At 39.3% G+C, this 20,311-nt stretch overlaps 1 protein-coding gene across 1 annotated transcript in view; it reads left to right on the forward strand.

The window, feature by feature from the left end:
* man1a2 (mannosidase, alpha, class 1A, member 2) overlaps positions 1–16,155 on the forward strand; it is a 43,528-nt gene extending 27,373 nt beyond the window's left edge. The window contains exons 7-14 of the mRNA XM_086052151.1: positions 2,871–2,965; positions 3,091–3,214; positions 3,580–3,673; positions 6,112–6,227; positions 8,109–8,328; positions 9,349–9,521; positions 12,643–12,758; positions 13,512–16,155. Coding sequence (XP_085908277.1) covers positions 2,871–2,965; positions 3,091–3,214; positions 3,580–3,673; positions 6,112–6,227; positions 8,109–8,328; positions 9,349–9,521; positions 12,643–12,758; positions 13,512–13,647 — 1,074 coding nt within the window. The 3' untranslated portion in view covers positions 13,648–16,155. The remainder of the gene's footprint in view (positions 1–2,870; positions 2,966–3,090; positions 3,215–3,579; positions 3,674–6,111; positions 6,228–8,108; positions 8,329–9,348; positions 9,522–12,642; positions 12,759–13,511) is intronic.
* The last annotated feature ends 4,156 nt before the right edge of the window (positions 16,156–20,311 follow it).

Genomic DNA, 20,311 nt, shown 5'->3' on the forward strand with positions numbered 1-20,311 from the left:
GAGGGGCGAATGACGAGGACGCTGCATAGACATATCTATCTACCTGTCTATCTGCACACATAGACACATACGGTAGAGGTCCCTCTTAGCCAATGGGATGCCAGGAAGATGCTAGGTTAGCCAATGGCAGAGCAGCTATGAGTATGTTGCGTTTAGGAAACTCCGGAAGCTACCAATTTGTCCCACCTGATTCTACTTGACTGCTTGTTTTAAGCAATGCACCCCAGGGTTCACTTACTTTTGCACCTACATAAATTGACCAAAAAACTCTTAATTTAATCTTGACTACACAATGAATCAAAAGAAAAATGCATTGAATTGCTAAACCGACACCTGTTATTTCATATGAAATATAATGGCTTGGATTTAACAACAAAATCAGATTGAAACAATTGGAAAATCTAAATTGCTCAAGACATTCTTAAACGATCGAGCAGCACTGTATACAGAAGCCAGGCAATTCAGAGATTTCAACACAATTTTAATTGAATCCTGAAGGACACAGGGAGCCAACGAAGTGACTGCAGCGCAGGAATGACGTGATCAAAACGCCTTCTCCCTGTCAGGGGGCAAGCAGCCGCATTCTGAACCAGCTGCAAGCAAAGATAATGCATCTAGGCCATAATGAAAGGAACTGCAGTAATCTAGACATGGTGTAATACATGTATGAATTGATCAGAAGGCAAGTGAGATTTCACTTTGGCAATCAGTGGCAGCTGAAAGACGCTTGCTTTTACCACTGCGCTGGTTTGCTTATCCAGTTTAAAAGAACTGTCAATCATGACGCCAGGGTTCTTTGCACAACAACTGTGAGGGAACACCAAGTTCAATGGCATGGTCAGGTTCACCAAACACAATCACTTCAGTTTTATTCTCATTTAGGTTCCGAAAATTACATTTCAGCCAGTCTTGCCCTTCAGACAGTTTCGAAAAGACTGGAGATAAAGTCTTTCACAGCATTCATGATTTCCAAAATCTTTTTCTTACACTGCATGCTCTTTTGGTAATTTTAGTAAGATACTTTTTGTTGATTTACTTTGCTTTTAAATGTCTTTTCCTCATTCGCTGTGTGAAATGTGCACCATTTACTCTTAATAATAAGAGTAGATTTTATTTATAATGCAATTTAGCATTTGGAGACAAATCTGAAACTCTACTGTGTCTACTTTGAATGTGTTCTTTATGTATTCTCTTTTGGGCTTTCTTAACAACCATTTTTAGGCTCTTACTTTTTTGGGGAATGTCTTTTGCAACAGAACCAAAGAAAAAGCAAAATGCATGTCTGTAAATCTTCCATGGCAAGTTTTGTAATTGACTTCAGAGTTTAGAGGCAAATTTTCCCCAAATTTGTAGTCAAATACAAAATTACAAAAACCCTACATTGATTCCTCTGGGTTGATTTCTTTTCGAGTTTTACCCAGTAACGTCGTGAGGTCAATCCATGTTTTCTCTTCTTTTTTGTCAACTGCTGTCAAGAAAAGAAATCATGTTTGTCATCACCTGCTTGATAATCCTGCATCTTGCCACCGGTTTGCAGTTCATAAATGATATTACCGTGTGTAATAACGGGATTACTGTCGTCTTTTAGGATGCGTTTGTGCTGTGGATTACAGCTCCCCGGTGCCTCTAACTGGAACATCAGTGTACCGTTTGGCTGCCCCTTCCCAAAAGCACCTTCAAAGGACCATTACTTGTTTGTAGAAATCCAGCTCACTTTGGCCGCGATAATGTCAGATGGGCCATTTAAAATAGCCACTTCACTTCCTCACTGTCTGTTACAATTCTAAATCCGCTTTCTGGGAATTCATCCCATCCGCACAAATTTAATCCTGCAAGTGCGAAGAGACCAAGAGTCATAGAGGGACGAAACAATTTGAAAATGATTGCACTCGTCTGTTTCTGAGCAGTAGTTTTTGTTGTTCTTTAGAGTCGTGCAGTGAGCAACACTTACTGTTGTGTGTCGCCCTTTCAAATGTTTTTGCTCATCGTGCGATACTACAAATCCAAAATAATGATGCAACTGATTGATTTATATATATATAGTTTTTTCGATTTCGCGGCCATTCAAAGAGCACTCCAAGGCTCCCAATAACAAAAGAGGTGCATGTGCCTATATGGACCAAACGGAGCATTTTCGAACCGAACCGAAACTCTCGGACCAAATGGTTCGGACAGTTTTCAAAAGCCATCCCACCTTTAATATACACACACACACACCTTTACGTTGAGAGTGTAGTGTTTTATCGTTTTAGTATTTAAAGCTGATTTTCTTTTTTTTAACACTTGATTGACAATCTAGAATGTTGCAATGTAATTTATAACAAAGTTTTATGATGGATTTGCCCTGCAGGAGATTGCAGATGTTTCTATATCCATTATTTGCTAAGGGAAAATTTGTTAGGAAAAACACAAAACCTACTTTTTTTGTTTTCATATCAATATTGTGATGAAAGAAGAAAAAATATGCAAAAATTTGGTGTCATGTGTTTTGTTGGACGGCAACATTCGGCTATCATTTTTCATTGAAATTAAAAGGGGCTTTTATTGTATTTTAACATTTGTAACACTTGTGAAAATGCATGAATTTTTAAATAAATATAATAAAATGTTATTTCAAGCATATCTAAAACACCTAATAAAGTGTTAATGATAGCCAAGGTTCTACCATCACATCGGTTATTTAAATCTCCATTATTTCCTCCTTTTAAACGGATCAATAATCATTTTGTACATGTTCAAATTCACAAATGTAGAGCACATTATTTACCACAACTATAAGATGTTTGCAAATCATATAAATCTCACCAAAAAAAAGATCAAATATGACCTTATCATCTTGATCGTTTTAATCCACTTCTTGTCTCCTTTAGATGTTCAAGTTAAAGGCGGTGCAGCTTGCAGAGAAGCTGCTGCCTGCCTTCAACACCCCAACAGGGATCCCCTGGGCCATGGTCAATCTGAAGAGGTGAGTCATGTCACCAAGGAAACTCAACGGTGTCGCTCACATTCCCTCTCCAAAGCAGCTTGCCCCCTGATTTGACAGGTGAAGTCCCTGCAACGTGTTAAAAATAACCTCATTTATTCCCTCAGTGGTGTTGGTCGTAATTGGGGTTGGGCATCGGCCGGCAGCAGCATCCTGGCGGAATTTGGAACACTGCACATGGAGTTTGTTCACCTCACATACCTGACAGGAAACCCTGTCTACTACCAGAAGGTAACGCGAACAAGACTCTCTGTAGCGTTCAGTACCAACCCAGGCTAAACTTAAGTCCGCCCTGACATACAAAGATGTTTGTCTCTCATTGATTTGCATCATACATTTTTGATACCACTTACTACTTTCCTACAGTATTAGCCAGGGCTTTGGTGCCATCTTGTCATATGTCACTGTTGAAAGAGCATAAAAAACCCTCTAACCTTGCGAATTTTCAAACCAACATTCTGAATTTACAAGACACCTACTTTTGTTGTTAATAAGTCATTTATTGATTCCAAATACAGTTCAAATTTTAAAAATGTGTTTGAAAAAATATCGGCACCAAGGAATAAAATTCCTTATGTTATGTATCACTTTCGCAGGTAATGCACATCCGAAAGCTACTAGCCAAAATGGATCGACCAAATGGGCTCTACCCAAACTACCTTAACCCTCGTACAGGTCGCTGGGGCCAACGTGAGTACATTTGTTTGGTAATATTGACATGTTCTGGTTTAGTTGTTTTTTTTAAAAACACAAGTGTTAGGACAGCAAAGAGAATAATTTGTTGTCTGTGATAAGAATAAATGGAATAGAGGGGATACAGTATTCCCACCTTAGTAATCAGTTTTTGGCAGCTTCACGTCACACACAGTATTACCAGCAAGCAAATGCAAACGACAGTCAACTCCTGGCTCAACGTTGCATCATCCCAGTCTGGCACAGCTTCAGTGCTGTATATTTAAAAAAGTCTCATCCAAAATGAATGGGATGTAACGATAACTATATCGCAATATTAAAATTTCCACGATATCGTTGTTGTCATGTTACTATATTAAAAGCAGCACATTTCCGTCAGATAACATACATAAACATTCTCTTTAAAGGAGAAGTCAACGCAAACAAGAATATGTTCTATGCAGGCCCACTAGTTGAAACGGGGCGTTCTGATTAATTTTGAGTTTGTGGAATATAAATTAAAGGGACACTTGGATGAGCTTAACATTGGCACTTATATAATAGGTTTGCATGTAAAAATGACATCAGTACTAAAATGCCCACCTCAAAAGACTCTGTAGTGATTTATGGGCTTTTTGTGTGATTAGCTTTACGACAAATTGCCCCGGCCCTTTTTGGGGCGTGGCTTATGTTATGTTTTCGGTCTCAGCTGTCTACGTCACTGGAGGGAGCCAAGCGAGGTAATATTGCTCGCTTTGTCAGTTCGGTTACTCTTGTCCACTTCAACCTGTGAAAGTATAAAAGTGTGAGAGTGAGGTAACACCTCATCGAACAAGCGTCAATGTTCAGCAAACAAAAAGTTCCACCGAGGAGGCTGACTGCGCAGCCGAGTGTGGCCGCAAAACTGGGGGCATTCCTCATCCAAATAAATGTGCATGTCCACTCCATCCCACTTCAGTCTCTGTAAATATCTTGACTGGTGTTAAATGCCTCGCCCGTCCTAACTGTGATCAGCAAAGAAGCGTGTTTTTTTTTTTTTTTTATATATATATATAGCAAAGAAGCAGTGTGCGCTCGTCCCAGCATAAATCTATGTAGTTCTGCTCACTTCCACATTTCCTCATCCTCATATAAATCGGCCACAGAGAGGTTAATCCTTTTGATATGTTGAAGTGGTCATTAGTAAGGATGTCCACATGAATTTTGGTGCCAATTGATCACCGTTTTTGGACGTTATAAGCAATGAAAGTACAATGATTTCCAATGAAATGTACTTTTTTAAAAGACAATGTGAACAGTACTTGAAAAAAGTGTCTTGGCTATCTAAAGTATATAAAAGCAGTAAAATTAGGTCTACTGATGATTGTTGTGTTAAATTAATGAGGTTTTTTTGGAACTTTTTAAAAATCAACAGCACAACAGTACAGGATTGTATTGTATTGTATTAGCTTTTGATTAATGCTCGACTGGATGGTTTGGAAGTGCAAAGTCACCACAAAGCTCATTAAGTCACTTTAATGGTGTGGTGTCACCTAGCGGTCACATCACATAATACATGCATCACTTCACATGGTCAATTGCTGGGACTGTAATTTTTGTCTCAAGTTAAAGTAAATGTGATGTTAAAAAATATTAATTTTCCCCCCCAAAAAGTTGATTTAGTAATAAAGACAGGGCAGACCAGACTTAGCATGGAAGATTAAGGAGCATATTTGTGTATTGTTGTACTTTAATTGTTATACTAACATACTGTGGACATTGGAAAGTGCAATCCATTCATTCTGGGATTATTATTTTGTATTTATAAAAAAACAGTACCAACCATTTCAAAATACAAAAAAATCCCAAGAGGAAAATAATGGAATAGACATCCATTTCAGGGTTAACCATCGCTATTATGAAATATTTATTAACTGACTGTACAAGAAATGTTTTAAAACATTTTAAGTTTTAACATTTTTCTTGCTCACACAAGTGTAAAAACAAAACAATGTTAATAGCTAAGATAACATGAAAATCATAAAACACTCTTGAACAAAAGTTGTTGCAGATGCAGTTCACATCTCATTTGTAGCATTGTTGACTGTCATGCAAGTGTAAAAAAAAAAACTACTGGAAAATGCAAAATAACTGATTTACTCTCCTTTTTATAACAAGCAGTTGTATTAGTGAACCACTTGCCTCAAATTTGAGCTTTTAGCTGTCTTTGATATAAATTGATTAATTTAATTAATACAAAAGTCCACTGTTGGAAATTTTTAATTGCTTAGTCACATGTTATGCCTTTTTTGGCTATAAACTTTGGGTGATTTGTTTTTGAGGATGTGTGCATAGGAGAATGGGGTATCCTAACTCAGGGGAAGATGAAGCGGTGATGGACTTTAAAAGCTTGCAAAAGGGTATCTTGGAAGGCATCGCTAAATCAAATTATTCACTGTGCTTTTTGCTGTCTACAGATCACACTTCGGTTGGCGGGCTGGGGGACAGCTTTTACGAATACCTGCTGAAGGCATGGCTCATGTCAGACAAAACGGACACGGAAGCACGCAAGACGTATGATGACGCCATTGAGGTACAACCCACATGTCACGTTAGCATGTTCGCATAAAGGCTTTCAAGTATATAATTTGTTACTGTTAATGTAGCTGTGGGAATTATTAAAAGAGCCACAGTGCATCCAGAAAGTATTCAGTGTTTTACTTTTTCCGCATTTTTTTATTTCAGCCTCATTCCGAAATTGAATGATTTTTCCTCAAAATTTGACACACACACACACACCATTATGAAAACAAGATTTTTTTTTTGTGAATCTATTAATAATGAAAAAGACCAAAACATCTTTTTTTTTTAATATGATATTACAAGTTTGGCACATCTACCTTTGATTTTGCCATTTTATTTTCTCTTCAGAGATGTTCGATTGGACTCAAGTCCGCGCTCTGGCTGGGCCACTCAAATATATTCACAGATTTGGCAAAGTTGTCCTCTTGAAAGTAAAACCTGGCCAGGCAGGTCCTGAGTACCCTGGAGCATGTTTTCATCCAGGATCTCTCTGTACATGGCTACATTCATTTTTCCCTCATTCGTTACTAGCTTCCCAGTTCCTACCACTGAAAGTCATCCTCATTTCATGATGCCGCTGTCATCATGCTTCACTGTAGGAATGGTATTGGTCAGACTGGTTTCGACATACATGCCAAAGATCCTTTTCCGTCACATCAGACCGCCTTTCTCATGGTCTGGGAGCCCTTCATGTCCCCTTTGGCACATTCCTGGCGGGCTGTCATGTGCCTTTTATGAAGGAGTGGCTTCCGTCTGGCCACCTTACTACACAGGCCCGATTGGTGGAGTGATGCATAGATGGTTGTCCTTCTGGAAGCCTCTCATCTCCACAGAGGACCACTGGAGGGAGCTCTGACAGGGTGGTCCTCTCCCTGACTAAGGCCTTTCCTCACCGATTGGTGGCTCAATATCGACCGGCGGCCAGCTCTATGAAGAGTCCCGGTGGTTCGGAACTCTTTCCATTTATGGATGATGGAGGCCACTGTGCTCCTTGGAACCTTCAAAGCAGCCAAAAAAAATCTGTACCCTTCCCCACATTTGTGCCTCAAGACAATCCTGTCTCGAGGTCTACAGACAATTCCTTTGACTTCATGCTCGGTTTGTGCTCTGACATGCACACTTGTGGGACCTTCTATGCAGAGGTGTGTGTCTTTCCAAATCATGCCCAGTCAACTGAATTTAAGTTTACTCCAATTCAGCTGCAGGAGCCTCACAAGGATGTCCAGTGGAAACAATATGGGCCTGACCTTAATTTTGAGCTTCATGTCAATGGCTATGAATACTTATGTACTTGTGATTTAATAATTTTTCATTATTTAATAAATTGGCAAGAATTTCAAAAACACTTTTTTCACATTGTCATCATGCAGTGTTGAGTGTAGAATTTTGGGGAAAAAACATTTTTTTTGGAATGAGGCTGTAACATAACACATTAGGTGTCATCATGGTCGTTTCGTGTATTGTAAATGTAGAAAAAAAAACAAAGCTAAATAAACCTGTTAAATATGAACATTTCTTGCAAACTTCCAAGTCACAGTAAAATAATAGTCAAATTTAATAACTTGAGTTACATGGCCTCGCTCTATCCCCCTCCCATAAAAACAACCAAAATTTATGCAAAATGAGAAGCTTCATTATGAATTTTGTGTGTGTCACGTTATGAGAGCGTGTGCCAACACAAAGATGTTGAAGGGGGAGCAATATTGATGGGTTAAAATTTAGGGAAGAAATGATCATTATGTACAGTTGTGTTGAACGATATTGGTGCACAACGGCACTTCATCATTCCGACATCTGTTTCCGATACGTTGGTGCCCTGATTTAGCTACATGAGTCAACTCTTCTCAGAATGATATGCAAACATAAATACAAAATGCCTGCCCTCCTCCAGGCAATCGAGCGACACCTGATCCGCAAGTCCAACGGTGGTCTGACATTCATTGGTGAGTGGAAGAATGGCCACCTTGAGAGGAAGATGGGCCATCTGGCGTGCTTTGCCGGCGGCATGTTCGCGCTGGGCGCAGACGGCTCACCCGACGACAAGGCGGGCCACTGGCTGCAGCTGGGCGCGGAGATCGCCCACACCTGCCACGAGTCTTACGATAGGACAGGTTAGTGATGCCAATACAGAGGTACCAAATACCACTTAAAAATACTTGGCTCTCTGATTACAAACATGACTGACATAAAATAAAACCAAGTGTTCATCAAAAGCAAAGCAGTGGTTTTATTCCTAAAAAGTATGTTTATTATAAGTCACTGTAACATGCACAATTGTAACTCACTGTGCTTTATCAAATGAAATGCTTTTTTTTCTCGAGATATCAGATTAGGGCTCATTTTAAGCAGATATCTTGAGTTGGAATCAGGTGCAAAAAAATGTGATGGGGACGTCCCTAATTTTATTCTTACTTGTGAGAAAATGCCTTCCACAAACCTCATGATAAAGTTTTGGTTCCCAGTCTAACCCTTTTAGAAGTAGCTGCAACTCAATGAGTAGTCTCACTCTCTTATGTTTTCTACTTCCACTCGATTTATCCTGTTCACCTACAGGTTCCACTTGAGTAGTTTATTTCTATATTTTTTAGTAATAATCATTTTAGGTGATTATGCAATTATCAGAGCACAACCGTGCAGGTAGGTCTAGTAGTTTCAAAATCCTGGGAGAATTTACTCCATACAGGAGTAAAAATATGTTTAAACCAAACCACTTAATAATTTGTTAAAAAAATACACCAATTAAACATACTTTTCCAGGTCGACATACCAAATGTTCTCAATTGCCTTACCAGGGTAAATAAAGGTTACATTAAAAAAAACAAAAAAAAACGTACTTTAAGTTATAGTTGGTCCCAAAATTTCCAGTATCTCTAAAAAGTACTTGCCCCCACCCCACCTCAGCAAATTCTTCTTTCTGCTCCTATAAATTACCCTGAAACAAAAGACAATAGTTACTATGGTCCAATGAGACAATGTTTTAACCACTAATGTTTTATGATTTTTAAATCAAGTTTTTCACCTCCAAATTGTCCTTTCGGTTGCACTCTACATATTATTTCTGACAATAGGAAATGTTTGCTCCAATTTGACAATGACAATCAAAATTAAGAAAATGATCTTTCCCCCTCCAGTGGTGAAGCTGGGACCCGAGGCCTTCAAGTTCGATAGCGGCCTAGAGGCGGTGGCTGTTCGTCAGAACGAGAAGTACTACATCCTGCGGCCCGAGGTCATCGAAACCTACTGGTACATGTGGAGGTTCACCCATGACCCCAAGTACCGCCAGTGGGGCTGGGAAGCAGCACAGGTACCTTCAACATTTTACAAAACAATGCGGTGGGATAATGATACTTAAGCCCACTAAATAAGTACAGTGGTACCTACTTACGAACGTGTCTTCATACGAAATTTTCAAGTTACGAAACGCCTCGACAGGAAAATATTGCCTCTTGTTACGAAAGAAATTTCAGGATACGAAAGGTAAAAGTATGCGCTGATACTCGCAGTATGGGCTGCTGCTAGCAGCTCCGGAGTTTCCTGAACGCAACATACTCATAGCTGCTCTGCAATTGGTTAGCCTAGCATCTTCCTGGCACCCCATTGGCTAAGAGGGACCTCTACCGCATGTGTCTATGTGTGCAGATAGACAGATAGATAGATATGTGATAGATATGTCTATGCAGCGTCCTCGTCATTCGCCCCTCGGGCCATGAGGTGTTCCGATACTTTTACATTGAATTAGAAACGAGGAAAAGAAAAAAGGGACAAAATCGATTTTTTTTTTTTTTGTCCATACAAACAAGGTAAGAGATAATAGAAAAGTATGAAAGGGGGATGCTTTTGGTTGATCTCGCCAAAGAATATGACCGTAATGTATCGACAGTCGCCACGTTATTAAATCAGTTCTTCACAAAACGCCAGGCAAAACCCACTTCTGAGAGAGAACATGAACCAAAGAGGGCAAAAGGCAATGAGGACAGCAATTAAAAGGTAAACGACCATAATTTTTTAATCTTTATTCTATGTTTTTTTACATTATGCACAACTCTCATTTATTGTGCAATAATCTAATTGTAACATGTATTTGTTACATGTTTTCATGCATTTTTATGCTTTATGTCTCAATATTGGGGGGCTTGGAACGGATTAGGGCATTTACATGGAAAACGCGTCTCTACTTCCAAAATGTTCTACTTAAGAAATTTCTTCCAGAACTAATTAATTTCGTAAGTAGAGGTACCACTGTATTGTTTTGAGTGCATGAGTTAAACAAACATGAAGGACATCGTTTGTTATTACTAGAAGAAGACAAGCTGTTGTTTGTTTTTTGACTTCTCACCAAACTGGAAGTGACGATTCTTTGTCCACTAAACAACACGCAACACTGTGTTTCACTATGCCCCTTTGGTACCCTACCACTATGCTTGGTACCCTAACGGAGGTGTGCTAAAATTTGGAATGATATACAGTACATCTATTTTTGGTATCCTTCACAACATACGAGTGTACACACACAAGAAGTCCCACTTCTTAGTTTGAACTGGTCATACAGGGGCTTGTGATGGCGATTGCAGCAACAGTGTGAGACACTGTTGGCAAAGGATGTTTTTTTGTTCTGAATCTTCCTTTTTATAGCCGAAACGCTTACATATTTCGGATGTTGACTTTCTTTTGGGGACTAAATCCACTGCCGCTTCTGCCGTCGTCTCCTCCTCCTCCATGTCGTCTGAGCAGACAGCAGCGGCTGTGAGAGTGGAGGGGGGAGGGGCCGGTGACTGATTGGCAGGAGGGAGGGGGTGAGGGAGACAGGCTGTGTAAGAGCACGGAGTAGCTTGAAGCAAAACAAAGGTTTGCGTGTTCTAAGAAAAAAAAAAAAGTTAAAACATTGCACATCCTACGATGTGACTATCGCGCATGCGCACATCGCAATCGCGATGTTCAAACGACATATCGTGCAGGCCTAGCATATACAGTATTACAAGACGCAAACTCACGCACACAGCACACAATGCTATGTTCACACCAACTGCAGTGGTTGGAATATTCGATCAAATATAATCCGATAAAAGATAAGATAAGATAAAACAATTTTTCATGAAAATCGGCCGATCATGATCGGTGCCCGATCGATCGTTCCCTAATGGATACTTTCTGTTTTTACGCGGTTCCATCCAGACTTAGGCAATACAATCCAACTTTATTTATACAGTTTGCATTGAACAGTGTACACGATCACCCAAGCACTTTATTCCGGTATTTCGCAATTACATGGAAATCTTGGATTACAGGGCTCCAAACCTACTTTTTTTTTTTTTACTTGGAACACAGCAGGTCCCTAACCTGAAATTTTAGACGAGTAAGTAGAAAATTTAGGGGCGTTATGTACCAGTCTAAAGGAACCTTGGACACAACCTGCATAGCTGCTTCCCCAGTCTTCCCACTCCAGAAAGGCCAGTGGCATCGGTCAATTAAGTTCATAAGGAGCAGTTTTATTGTCTTCAGTGTGAGAAAAGGCCAACATAATAAACAAAACAACACTAATTTAACCCTAACTTCCCTAAACATAAAGAGGAGGTAAATAAATGGCAAATAGCTGACCTGCCCCCCCTTACAAAGGAAAAACAGAAAAAAGGGTTAAACCAAAAAGGGCTTCTCCCTCCTTCTACTGCTCTGCTTGAATAAATATTGTTTGATATTATATTGTAATATGTTCTAATTTCAAGAAACTCCAAAGTCTTCACAAAGCACAAACTATCTGGTTGCTACTAAAAAGCACTTTACAAGATCATAGACAACCAAGCAACTTGGTGACATTTCCTGGTGGTGGAAAGGCTGGAAAAGCGGCGGGCTGTTGAAATAGGTCAGGGGACCCACTCCTTGACCAATCGCGTAGCAGCAATCGGGCTTAATCAGATTAATCAATTAATGATTCATCAGAATGCCATGTTTCAACTAGTGGGCCTGCTGGGAACATATTCTTGAAAAAAATATGTTTGGGTTGACTTCCGCTTTAATATCACTCTGTCAAAAGTCTTTAAAAATGTCAACGCATGATAAGAAGGATTTTATCATTGTAAATCTCAAAATAAATGAACAATCCTTAAGACACGATTTACCGACTCATTCTCGTGATAACGACGCGAAATCAGGATAACGGAACCGACGAAACAGTGGTGTGGTTTTAGTTGGGACTCTTCTAGGTGACTTTGGACAGCATGGGTCATTGAGAACATTATGAAGTTGGTCTTAAATTTCATTTCAAATGGAATTAAAAAGTGACGTTGCGATGCCCTTCACCGGCAATTCAACATTTAACTCACAGCAAAACTAGTGGTCCATTTAATTTGAACTAAACCGTGTAAGAGAGCCCATAAATGTATTTTTTGTTTTCATTCTAACGGACCAAACGCCTCTACCACCCACTATAGGCCATCGACAAGTACTGCAGGGTGAGCGGCGGCTTCTCCGGCGTGAAGGACGTCTACTCTTCCAACCCGACCTACGACGACGTGCAGCAGAGCTTCTTTCTGGCCGAGACGCTCAAGTAAGTGCGAAGACTGTTGAGTGCACGCAAAAGCAGCAGGCCGATGTCCGTTTGAACAGTTGTCAGAAACCATTTCCTGAAAAGGCACCAAAACAGCACAAACAGGATAAAAAGAATCCACGCAAAATCCCCCTAAAATTCTTCATCCAGTTTTTCTGTTTTCTGGTATACATTTAGTAATGTATTATTGTATATGTCCTTTAAAAAATAAAAATTGATTCTTTTCAATGTAAACAATTTATTCACTCAAATATTCCAAAATGATACATTTTAGAATGTGATCCCTGCCCATGTCTATGACTAAATAAAAAATGTAACAGCCCCAATCCCTGCTTTTTTCTGTCCCTTACAAATAGGTGGCGTCCCTCTGGCAAATTTCCAGGTCGATTTTAAACTCCTTTCACGCAAAAAAACGGGATCCTAGATAAAAGATGGCCACCGTGAAAGGGGTTGTAGATTCCTTTCTGTTGCTCGGATGAATGGCACAGCCTCGCTCGTTTGAGGGTGAAATTGATCGCATGCTCTGCTAGCTGTTATGTTTTGCTCAATTACTCAAACATTTTCAAACACCTGTGAGCAAATGACTTCCATAAAGCTGATGATAGGCAACTGCTCTGTACCCTGGTGTCTATTATTTACTATTTAGGATTATTTACAAACATAGCAAGGTCCGTTGCCATTGGCAATTCTATTGGATGACGCTCCTAACTCCGGCGTTTTGGTATTTTTTGTTTTGTTTTTCGTGTCGGCCAGGTATTTATACCTGCTGTTCTCCAGCGACGACCTCATGCCATTGGAAAGTTGGGTCTTCAACACAGAGGCTCATCCGCTTCCTGTGCTCCACCTGGGCAACATCACCTTGCCGGGAAGCGAGCCGGCACAGCAGTGAACGGGGCTGCCTGCCTGCCTGCCCGCCCGCCCGCCCGCCCGACAACAAACACTGGACTGACTTATCAGGTTCTTCAGACGTGGACCATATCGGAGCTTTTGAACTCCCTGAAAACTCTGGTGCTCCAGAGTGGACCATTTAGTTTTTGTTGCAATCGTTGGTGTTTGTTTGGCCAAAAACTCTTTATCTTTCTCTCTTTAACGGGGACACACCAGTTGAATGGAAACTCTTGTTTCATGCCAATTTTGGCAGCCGTCTTCTTTTTTTGGGCAGGTGTGGATCCTTCAGAGCGGACAACAGAGCAACAGTCGGACTGGCTTCATCATCAGTCCAGCTAAAAATATCACAGCCCCCCCAAATGAAGAAAAAAAGCTCTGCTGCTACGCTATGAGTGGATGCTGCTTTTTTTTTGTTTCCCCCAGTCTTTTTTTTTTTATCTCCTTTTCCCATCTGCCGTCTGCTTCATCCGTTGTTTCAACTTCCGCAAAACTGATGTCGAGGATGAGCGGAATCAGTCGCGCAATCAGCTGACTCTTTGGCCGCTGCCTTCATTTTGTCACCTCCTGCCTTTTTATCCAACAACTTTATGCTATCATTAACGTTCTGAAATGAAGTAAATCTAATTTGAGGTCCTGTGGTCTGGTTTTCCATCTTTTCCTGAATGTTTTGTTAAATCATTACGCTGGCTCATTCACGAGCTGATATCCATTGTTCCTGACTTCCTCTCACAGCATTCATTTCTTTTGCGCCAAGAACGTTACTTGCGGTGAGTCATTTTTTTTCTAACCTTGTCACAGTAAACCAAAAAAATCTGTGAAAGCTGACAACTTCAGCGAATCAGATTTTGCGATTGTCTAATATGCAGTTAGTGATGGCTGAAAGCAGAAATGGGACATCTACTCAACCGGCAGGTAAACAAGCTCATTTACCTGCCGGTTGAGTAGAAGCACCAGTGCCCAAAGCCAAACTGCGAGAGAGTTTTTACTTTTTGGACCTGGATTTCCCATTTCTGTCTGAAACTACAGCAAGCCGCAAACAAAATAATCAAATAACTGAAGACAATTACAATATCATATTTTATCAGTTTCATTCATTTGTCAAGAAATTGTAATTTCTTTAGTTACTTGAACGTTCCCTTGACAAAACCTTTCTTGAAGATGAATTTGAAAATCGATCAGGAAAAAATGGGACTGTGGATTTGTCTAGTGTGCATGACTGAATTTAGAAGTGCAACGATTAATCAAAAGGTAATCGATAATCAAATGTATTGATATTTGATTAATCGTTTAATATAAAATGATCCACATGATCAGAATTTTAGCCTCTCAACACTAAATATTCTGATTTCTGTAGTCGTTCTTGAACGCACACTTATCTTTGAATTGAGTCAAGATAAAACTTTTGGAAACATCTGCCCTTATTTTGGAAAACAATGTTCAACATTGTACCTAATTTCTGGCATGTTATGGACCAAAGCAATAACTGAATCTTAATTCGTGCATTTTTTGCAGTTAAGTTAAAATAATGTCCTTTTTTTAAATAGGGTTAAAAGTAAAACCTTTTTTAAAATCTAATTCATTGAACAATCAACAAAAACGTACATATTAATCGATTATTAAAATAATCGTTAGTTGCAGCTCTTATTGAGTTTCAATCAAACTCAGTGATGGTTGTATGTAGATGAGTCCTTAATTGCGCTTAACCACGACTTGATTTATTTTTTTTTTTAGTGTTTGAATTATTTTGATTTCTTCATTAAGCCTTATCATCTAACGTGTCACAGTTGTCCAGTTCCCATGCTCTTTCACTGTCAGACATTGTGATTCCTTTTTTGCGGGGGGCTAAAAGTTTAGAACTGTGAAGTGAAACGGATTGTCGCAGGACTGAAATGACGACGTTGTTACAATTAAAATGCGAATGGCATTTTCTGAATGTGACTTTTTAATGCAAACTGAATTGAGCCGTCTTGTGACTCTTTGTAAAAATAAAACATTAAGAAACGGCCACACATTGTCGCTTTTCAATGAAAAGCATTTATCGCCAGATGTTCTAAGCTTTTTTTTTTTTTTTTTTTAACACAGAAAATGGCAAATTGCTTTTCAGCCGAAGAGGAAAACAAATACAAACAGAGAAATATAGTTTCTGTTAAGACAGCTACGCCATGCATTATTGGGATCCTTGTGTGCAAATGTAAATTTGAGGGTTTTTTTGTTCGTTTATTTTGTTAAATTATTATTATTTAAAGTATAAAGAAAAATCCATTATTTGTTCATTTGGAGGAAGTGCATCAGTTTGGCCCAGATAAAATGCGTATGCGTTGATTTTCATTGCGTCACTTAAGTCCCATGTGCATCACTTTCAGAATTCTGTCAACCAAGTGGCCGCAGCGTGCCAGCCAATGAGTGATGATGTTCTCTATTTGTATTTTTACTTAACTACAAAGAAAAGCTATGTGTAAATATATTGCAAAGTCGGACACAAATTCAATAAAGTTGTTGCTACAAGTGACGATGAAATTGAGTTGTTTTGTCGGTGTGAATGTTGGTTTTGGTGAATCTGTGATGTTTGCTTTTAAACTTGTCTTGCAACGACAAATACACTTAGCTAAATTACGTTCTTTCAGACTGTTTAACATGTTATTGTTAATTAGGATTTTACTTCTGTAAATACACTACTCCTTTCACATTCTGTCTTATGTTCAGCGCTTGCGCTGGCAAGCATAAGTGACATGCTCACTCGAAGAGCTAAAAACAGCATGTTAGCCACAAAACGCTAAAACGTTCTCGTTTGCATTTACATTAACTCCCATTCAAGAGTTAAGGACTGAACCTGGCCACGAATAGCAAAAAAGAGTAACTCTGTTACATCCGCTAACAACCCAGGCTAAACTTAGCTCCTCCCTGACATTCAAAGACAGTAGAAGAGTTGAGATGCATTGCTTTAACATACTCCCTTGACACCAATTACTACTTTCCTATTAGCCAGGGTTACAGAAAGAGCTAAAAAAATACAGATTCCATGGACAGCTGAAAATAAGATCGACAGACAAAAAATTGCATATAGATCAATTATTGACCTGGGAACCGTGAATAGGTGAGGACTCCTTAAACTACAAAATGTATACACAATACAGCAAAAAAAAAAATAAATCTTTGAAGACACTCTGCCCTTCAGGTAACAAAAAATCAACAAAACTGAATATGCTCAGCATTTATCTTTTCAAAACAAGTACAATAAATGTCTTTCATGTACAATACTTACCTTTTTGGGCATTGAGGGGTCAACATTAACAAATTGTCACTCAAATTGTTGACTGCACGGGTATATCAAGATTAAAAAAGTGATATATATTAAAAAAAAAAGATGATTGTTTTTTCAATTCAAAGTCAATTTCAGTGTGTGTGGTTTCAGAGGTAACACTATGTCTCTGATAGAATGCAAACAGGCTTCCAGAAACTTCCCTAAATGTGGGCATCACCCAGCAGCTGCGCCCACCAATCAGCATTGAGAATGCAAACTTGTCTATGACGTGGGGTCTGCCAACAGGTGTGTTACCATGCGGACTTTCCCACAGTGTCTTTTCATTGCTATGTCCACGCTCGCATCTGTCCTACTAAACTCCCGGCAGTAAAAAGCCAACCTTGAATCCAACTGTTGTGGTCCCGTATGAGAACCCCCGTATATTGCCCCACTTGTGAACCTCTGGAAAGCTGCGCCGGAAGCTGTTTTCACATAGCAACACGATACTTGGCAGACATGTTGACACACAAACCACATGCACCAAAATACCACTTTAATTATGATGATGATGTTTACAGACTTAGTATTTTATTTTTATCAAGTTCATGTTAACATTGTAGTGTCGAGAGCATGGAGCACCAGTTACAAGAAACCTACTGTGATAAAGGATGAACACGGAGGAAGTGATGTCACAGGAAGTTGTGAGCTGTTTGTGGCCTGACTCAGTCACTGAGAACAGATAAGATCGCAGTGCATTAATGGATTACTTTGTGTTTGCATGTGGACATTTGAGTGTGTGTGTGTGTGCATGTGTGTTTAATGCGTTAATGGAGGTTGGTTCTGCTACATCGGAACAAACACGCAAGCGGCACAACAACGTGACCTTTCATTTTGCATTTCCAATTCATAAGTCCCATTGGAAATAATGGAAATTAGAATGAATCTATTCCAGTCTCAAACCGTGGCCAATGATAAACCTTCATGAAATGGGCAGGCAATCTTTTAACACTTTTAACAGGGGAAGTTAACCCCCCAAAATTATTTACAATAATGTATTCTATATAGACCCACTCGTCTAATTTGATATTCCCATCAATATTGTTTTTGTGTTATATGAATTAAGCAGCAAAATCCACCTGTTTTTGTCCATCTCAGTGGGTGGCCATTTTGCCACTTGCTGTCGGCTGAAAATGACATCACAGTTGCTCAGGGCTCTGCTGACGAACAATCATGGCTCAGCTTCAGAAAACAGATGAGCTGTGATTGTTTGTTAGCAGAGGCCTGAGCAACTGTGATGTCATTTTCAGTCGACAGCAAGTGATAAAATGGCTGCGCCTTGAGATGGCTAAAACGGGTTAATGTTGCTGCTTCATCTTACACAGACGCAATATTAATGCAGAATTTAGACTAGAGAAGGTGCATAGGACATATTATTGCAAATAATTTGGGGGGTTGACTTCCTCGTTAAAGAGATGGTGGGGATAAAGATCCATGTGCCTGATTGCTTGCCCACTGCCAGTCACCGTCTGCCTCCCGAGAGTTGACAGAGTTTAGCGTCGCTAAATGTCAGAAATATAAATTAATCGGGGTTTGTGTGCGCTTTCATGCTCTTGTCCGCTTCAGCCTGTGTAAGTGGAGAAGCGATCGCCACAGTATTTTTGATTTTGCAGAGGTGATCATGATGAGATCACGTTTTAGGTCAATAAATCCAAACTATTGTACAGAACACTTTTATACTTTCACAGGTTGAAGTGGACAAGAGTAGTAATGTGCATTTGCATTTTGGTGACAATCGGTCACCGTTTTAGACAACAGAACTGACAAAGCGAGCAATATTACCACGCTTGGCTCCCTCCCGTGACGTAGACCGCTGTGACCAAAAAAATAACAAGCCCAGCCCCAAAATGGGGCGGGGAAATTTGTCGTAAATTTAATAACAAAAAAAGCCCTTAAATCACTACAGAGTCTTTTGAGGGTAGCATTTTAGTACTGATGTCATTTTTACCTGCAAACCTTTTATATAAGTGCCAATGTTAAGCTCATCCAAGTGTCTCTTTAAGAAACATTAAGATTCATAGCTACATATTAAAAAATAAAAATAAAAAAAAGACCAGTATTTAGCCTACAAAAAAAAAAACGGACATCAAACTTAATGTCAACTAAATGTGGTTTATTTTTTGTTTGCGTTGAAGTGGTAGAAATGGCCACTGAGTGTTTTTATTGCATTAGCACAACGTTATATGACAATCGACCTTCACTATACGTAGGAAGGGATTTCCCATGCTGCCGTTAGCTTCCTCTTCTGCTGACTCACGACGAGTGATGTAGAACCCCATTTTTGGGACCATCCCCTCACACACACATGCACACACACTTCCGTTGCTAGTTTCATGTTACCGTTACGGAGAGGTGGATGTTCTTTCAGTGTGACTCGTATTGACGTACACACACTACACAACAACAGAGACTGTAGTTACTTGAGTATCTTTACCACACGATCAGACCACAACATGCCAACATGAATAACGGCCGCCGGGAACATTTTAACATCACACAAATATGAATGATTAAATATTTTCAACCACAGCCAACAACTCGAATGCACTTTTTCTTTCATTTTGTTCAATCTGTTTTATCATATTACTATATATCTTATCCGATGGATATTTACAAAATAAAGAAAACTAACCCAAACCCTAATCCTGTCTCAAAACCCTAATTTGAAGATTATAGCCCTTGTTTGAAACCCTAAATCTGTCTTCAAACCTTAATTTACAACGCTAATCCTGTCTCGAAATCCTAATTTCACTAGTTTCAAATTTAACGCTGGCTGGAAACCTTAATTTGAAACACTAACACTGGTTTGAAACCATATTTTTAACCGTATAGCTTTAAACCTTAATTTAAAAATTCTGACCCTGTCTTAAAATAATTTTAAACCGTAACCGTAGTTTGAAACCCTTACATGGCCTGAATCCTGACTCTGGTTTAAAACCTAATTTTGAAACCCGAATTTGAAATCCTAACCCTGGGTTGAAACCATAACCCAATTGTTTATAATTCTAAAATGCATAATCAGATGACACTTATTACTATAGGGTACTTTGGGTCAAAGTTATCAAGAACATTTGTTTTGAAGCCATTTCATTTTTTTTAGACACAAAAATTAACACATGTTGTGTTCCTGATGAAAAATGAGCATGTGTATTTTAATTTCAAGGAAATTTTCCCAAAACGGCACTTGACATGTTACCAATATTCCTAGATACATGTTAAACCAGTCTATCAGATGTGTTTTTCTCAGCCTTGTGAGTTATGATCGTCCCCACCATGGTCAGTTTTTTTGGGGGGGAGCAACTCCTCACCATGAGTGTAGGAGGTGAAGAATTTAAAACGGTACGTTTTGCCCATTAGCAACTGCAGT

This window comes from Filicampus tigris, chromosome 14, assembly GCF_054856515.1.
Source record: "Filicampus tigris isolate MCC_2025a chromosome 14, RoL_Ftig_1.0, whole genome shotgun sequence".
NCBI lineage: Eukaryota > Metazoa > Chordata > Actinopteri > Syngnathiformes > Syngnathidae > Filicampus > Filicampus tigris.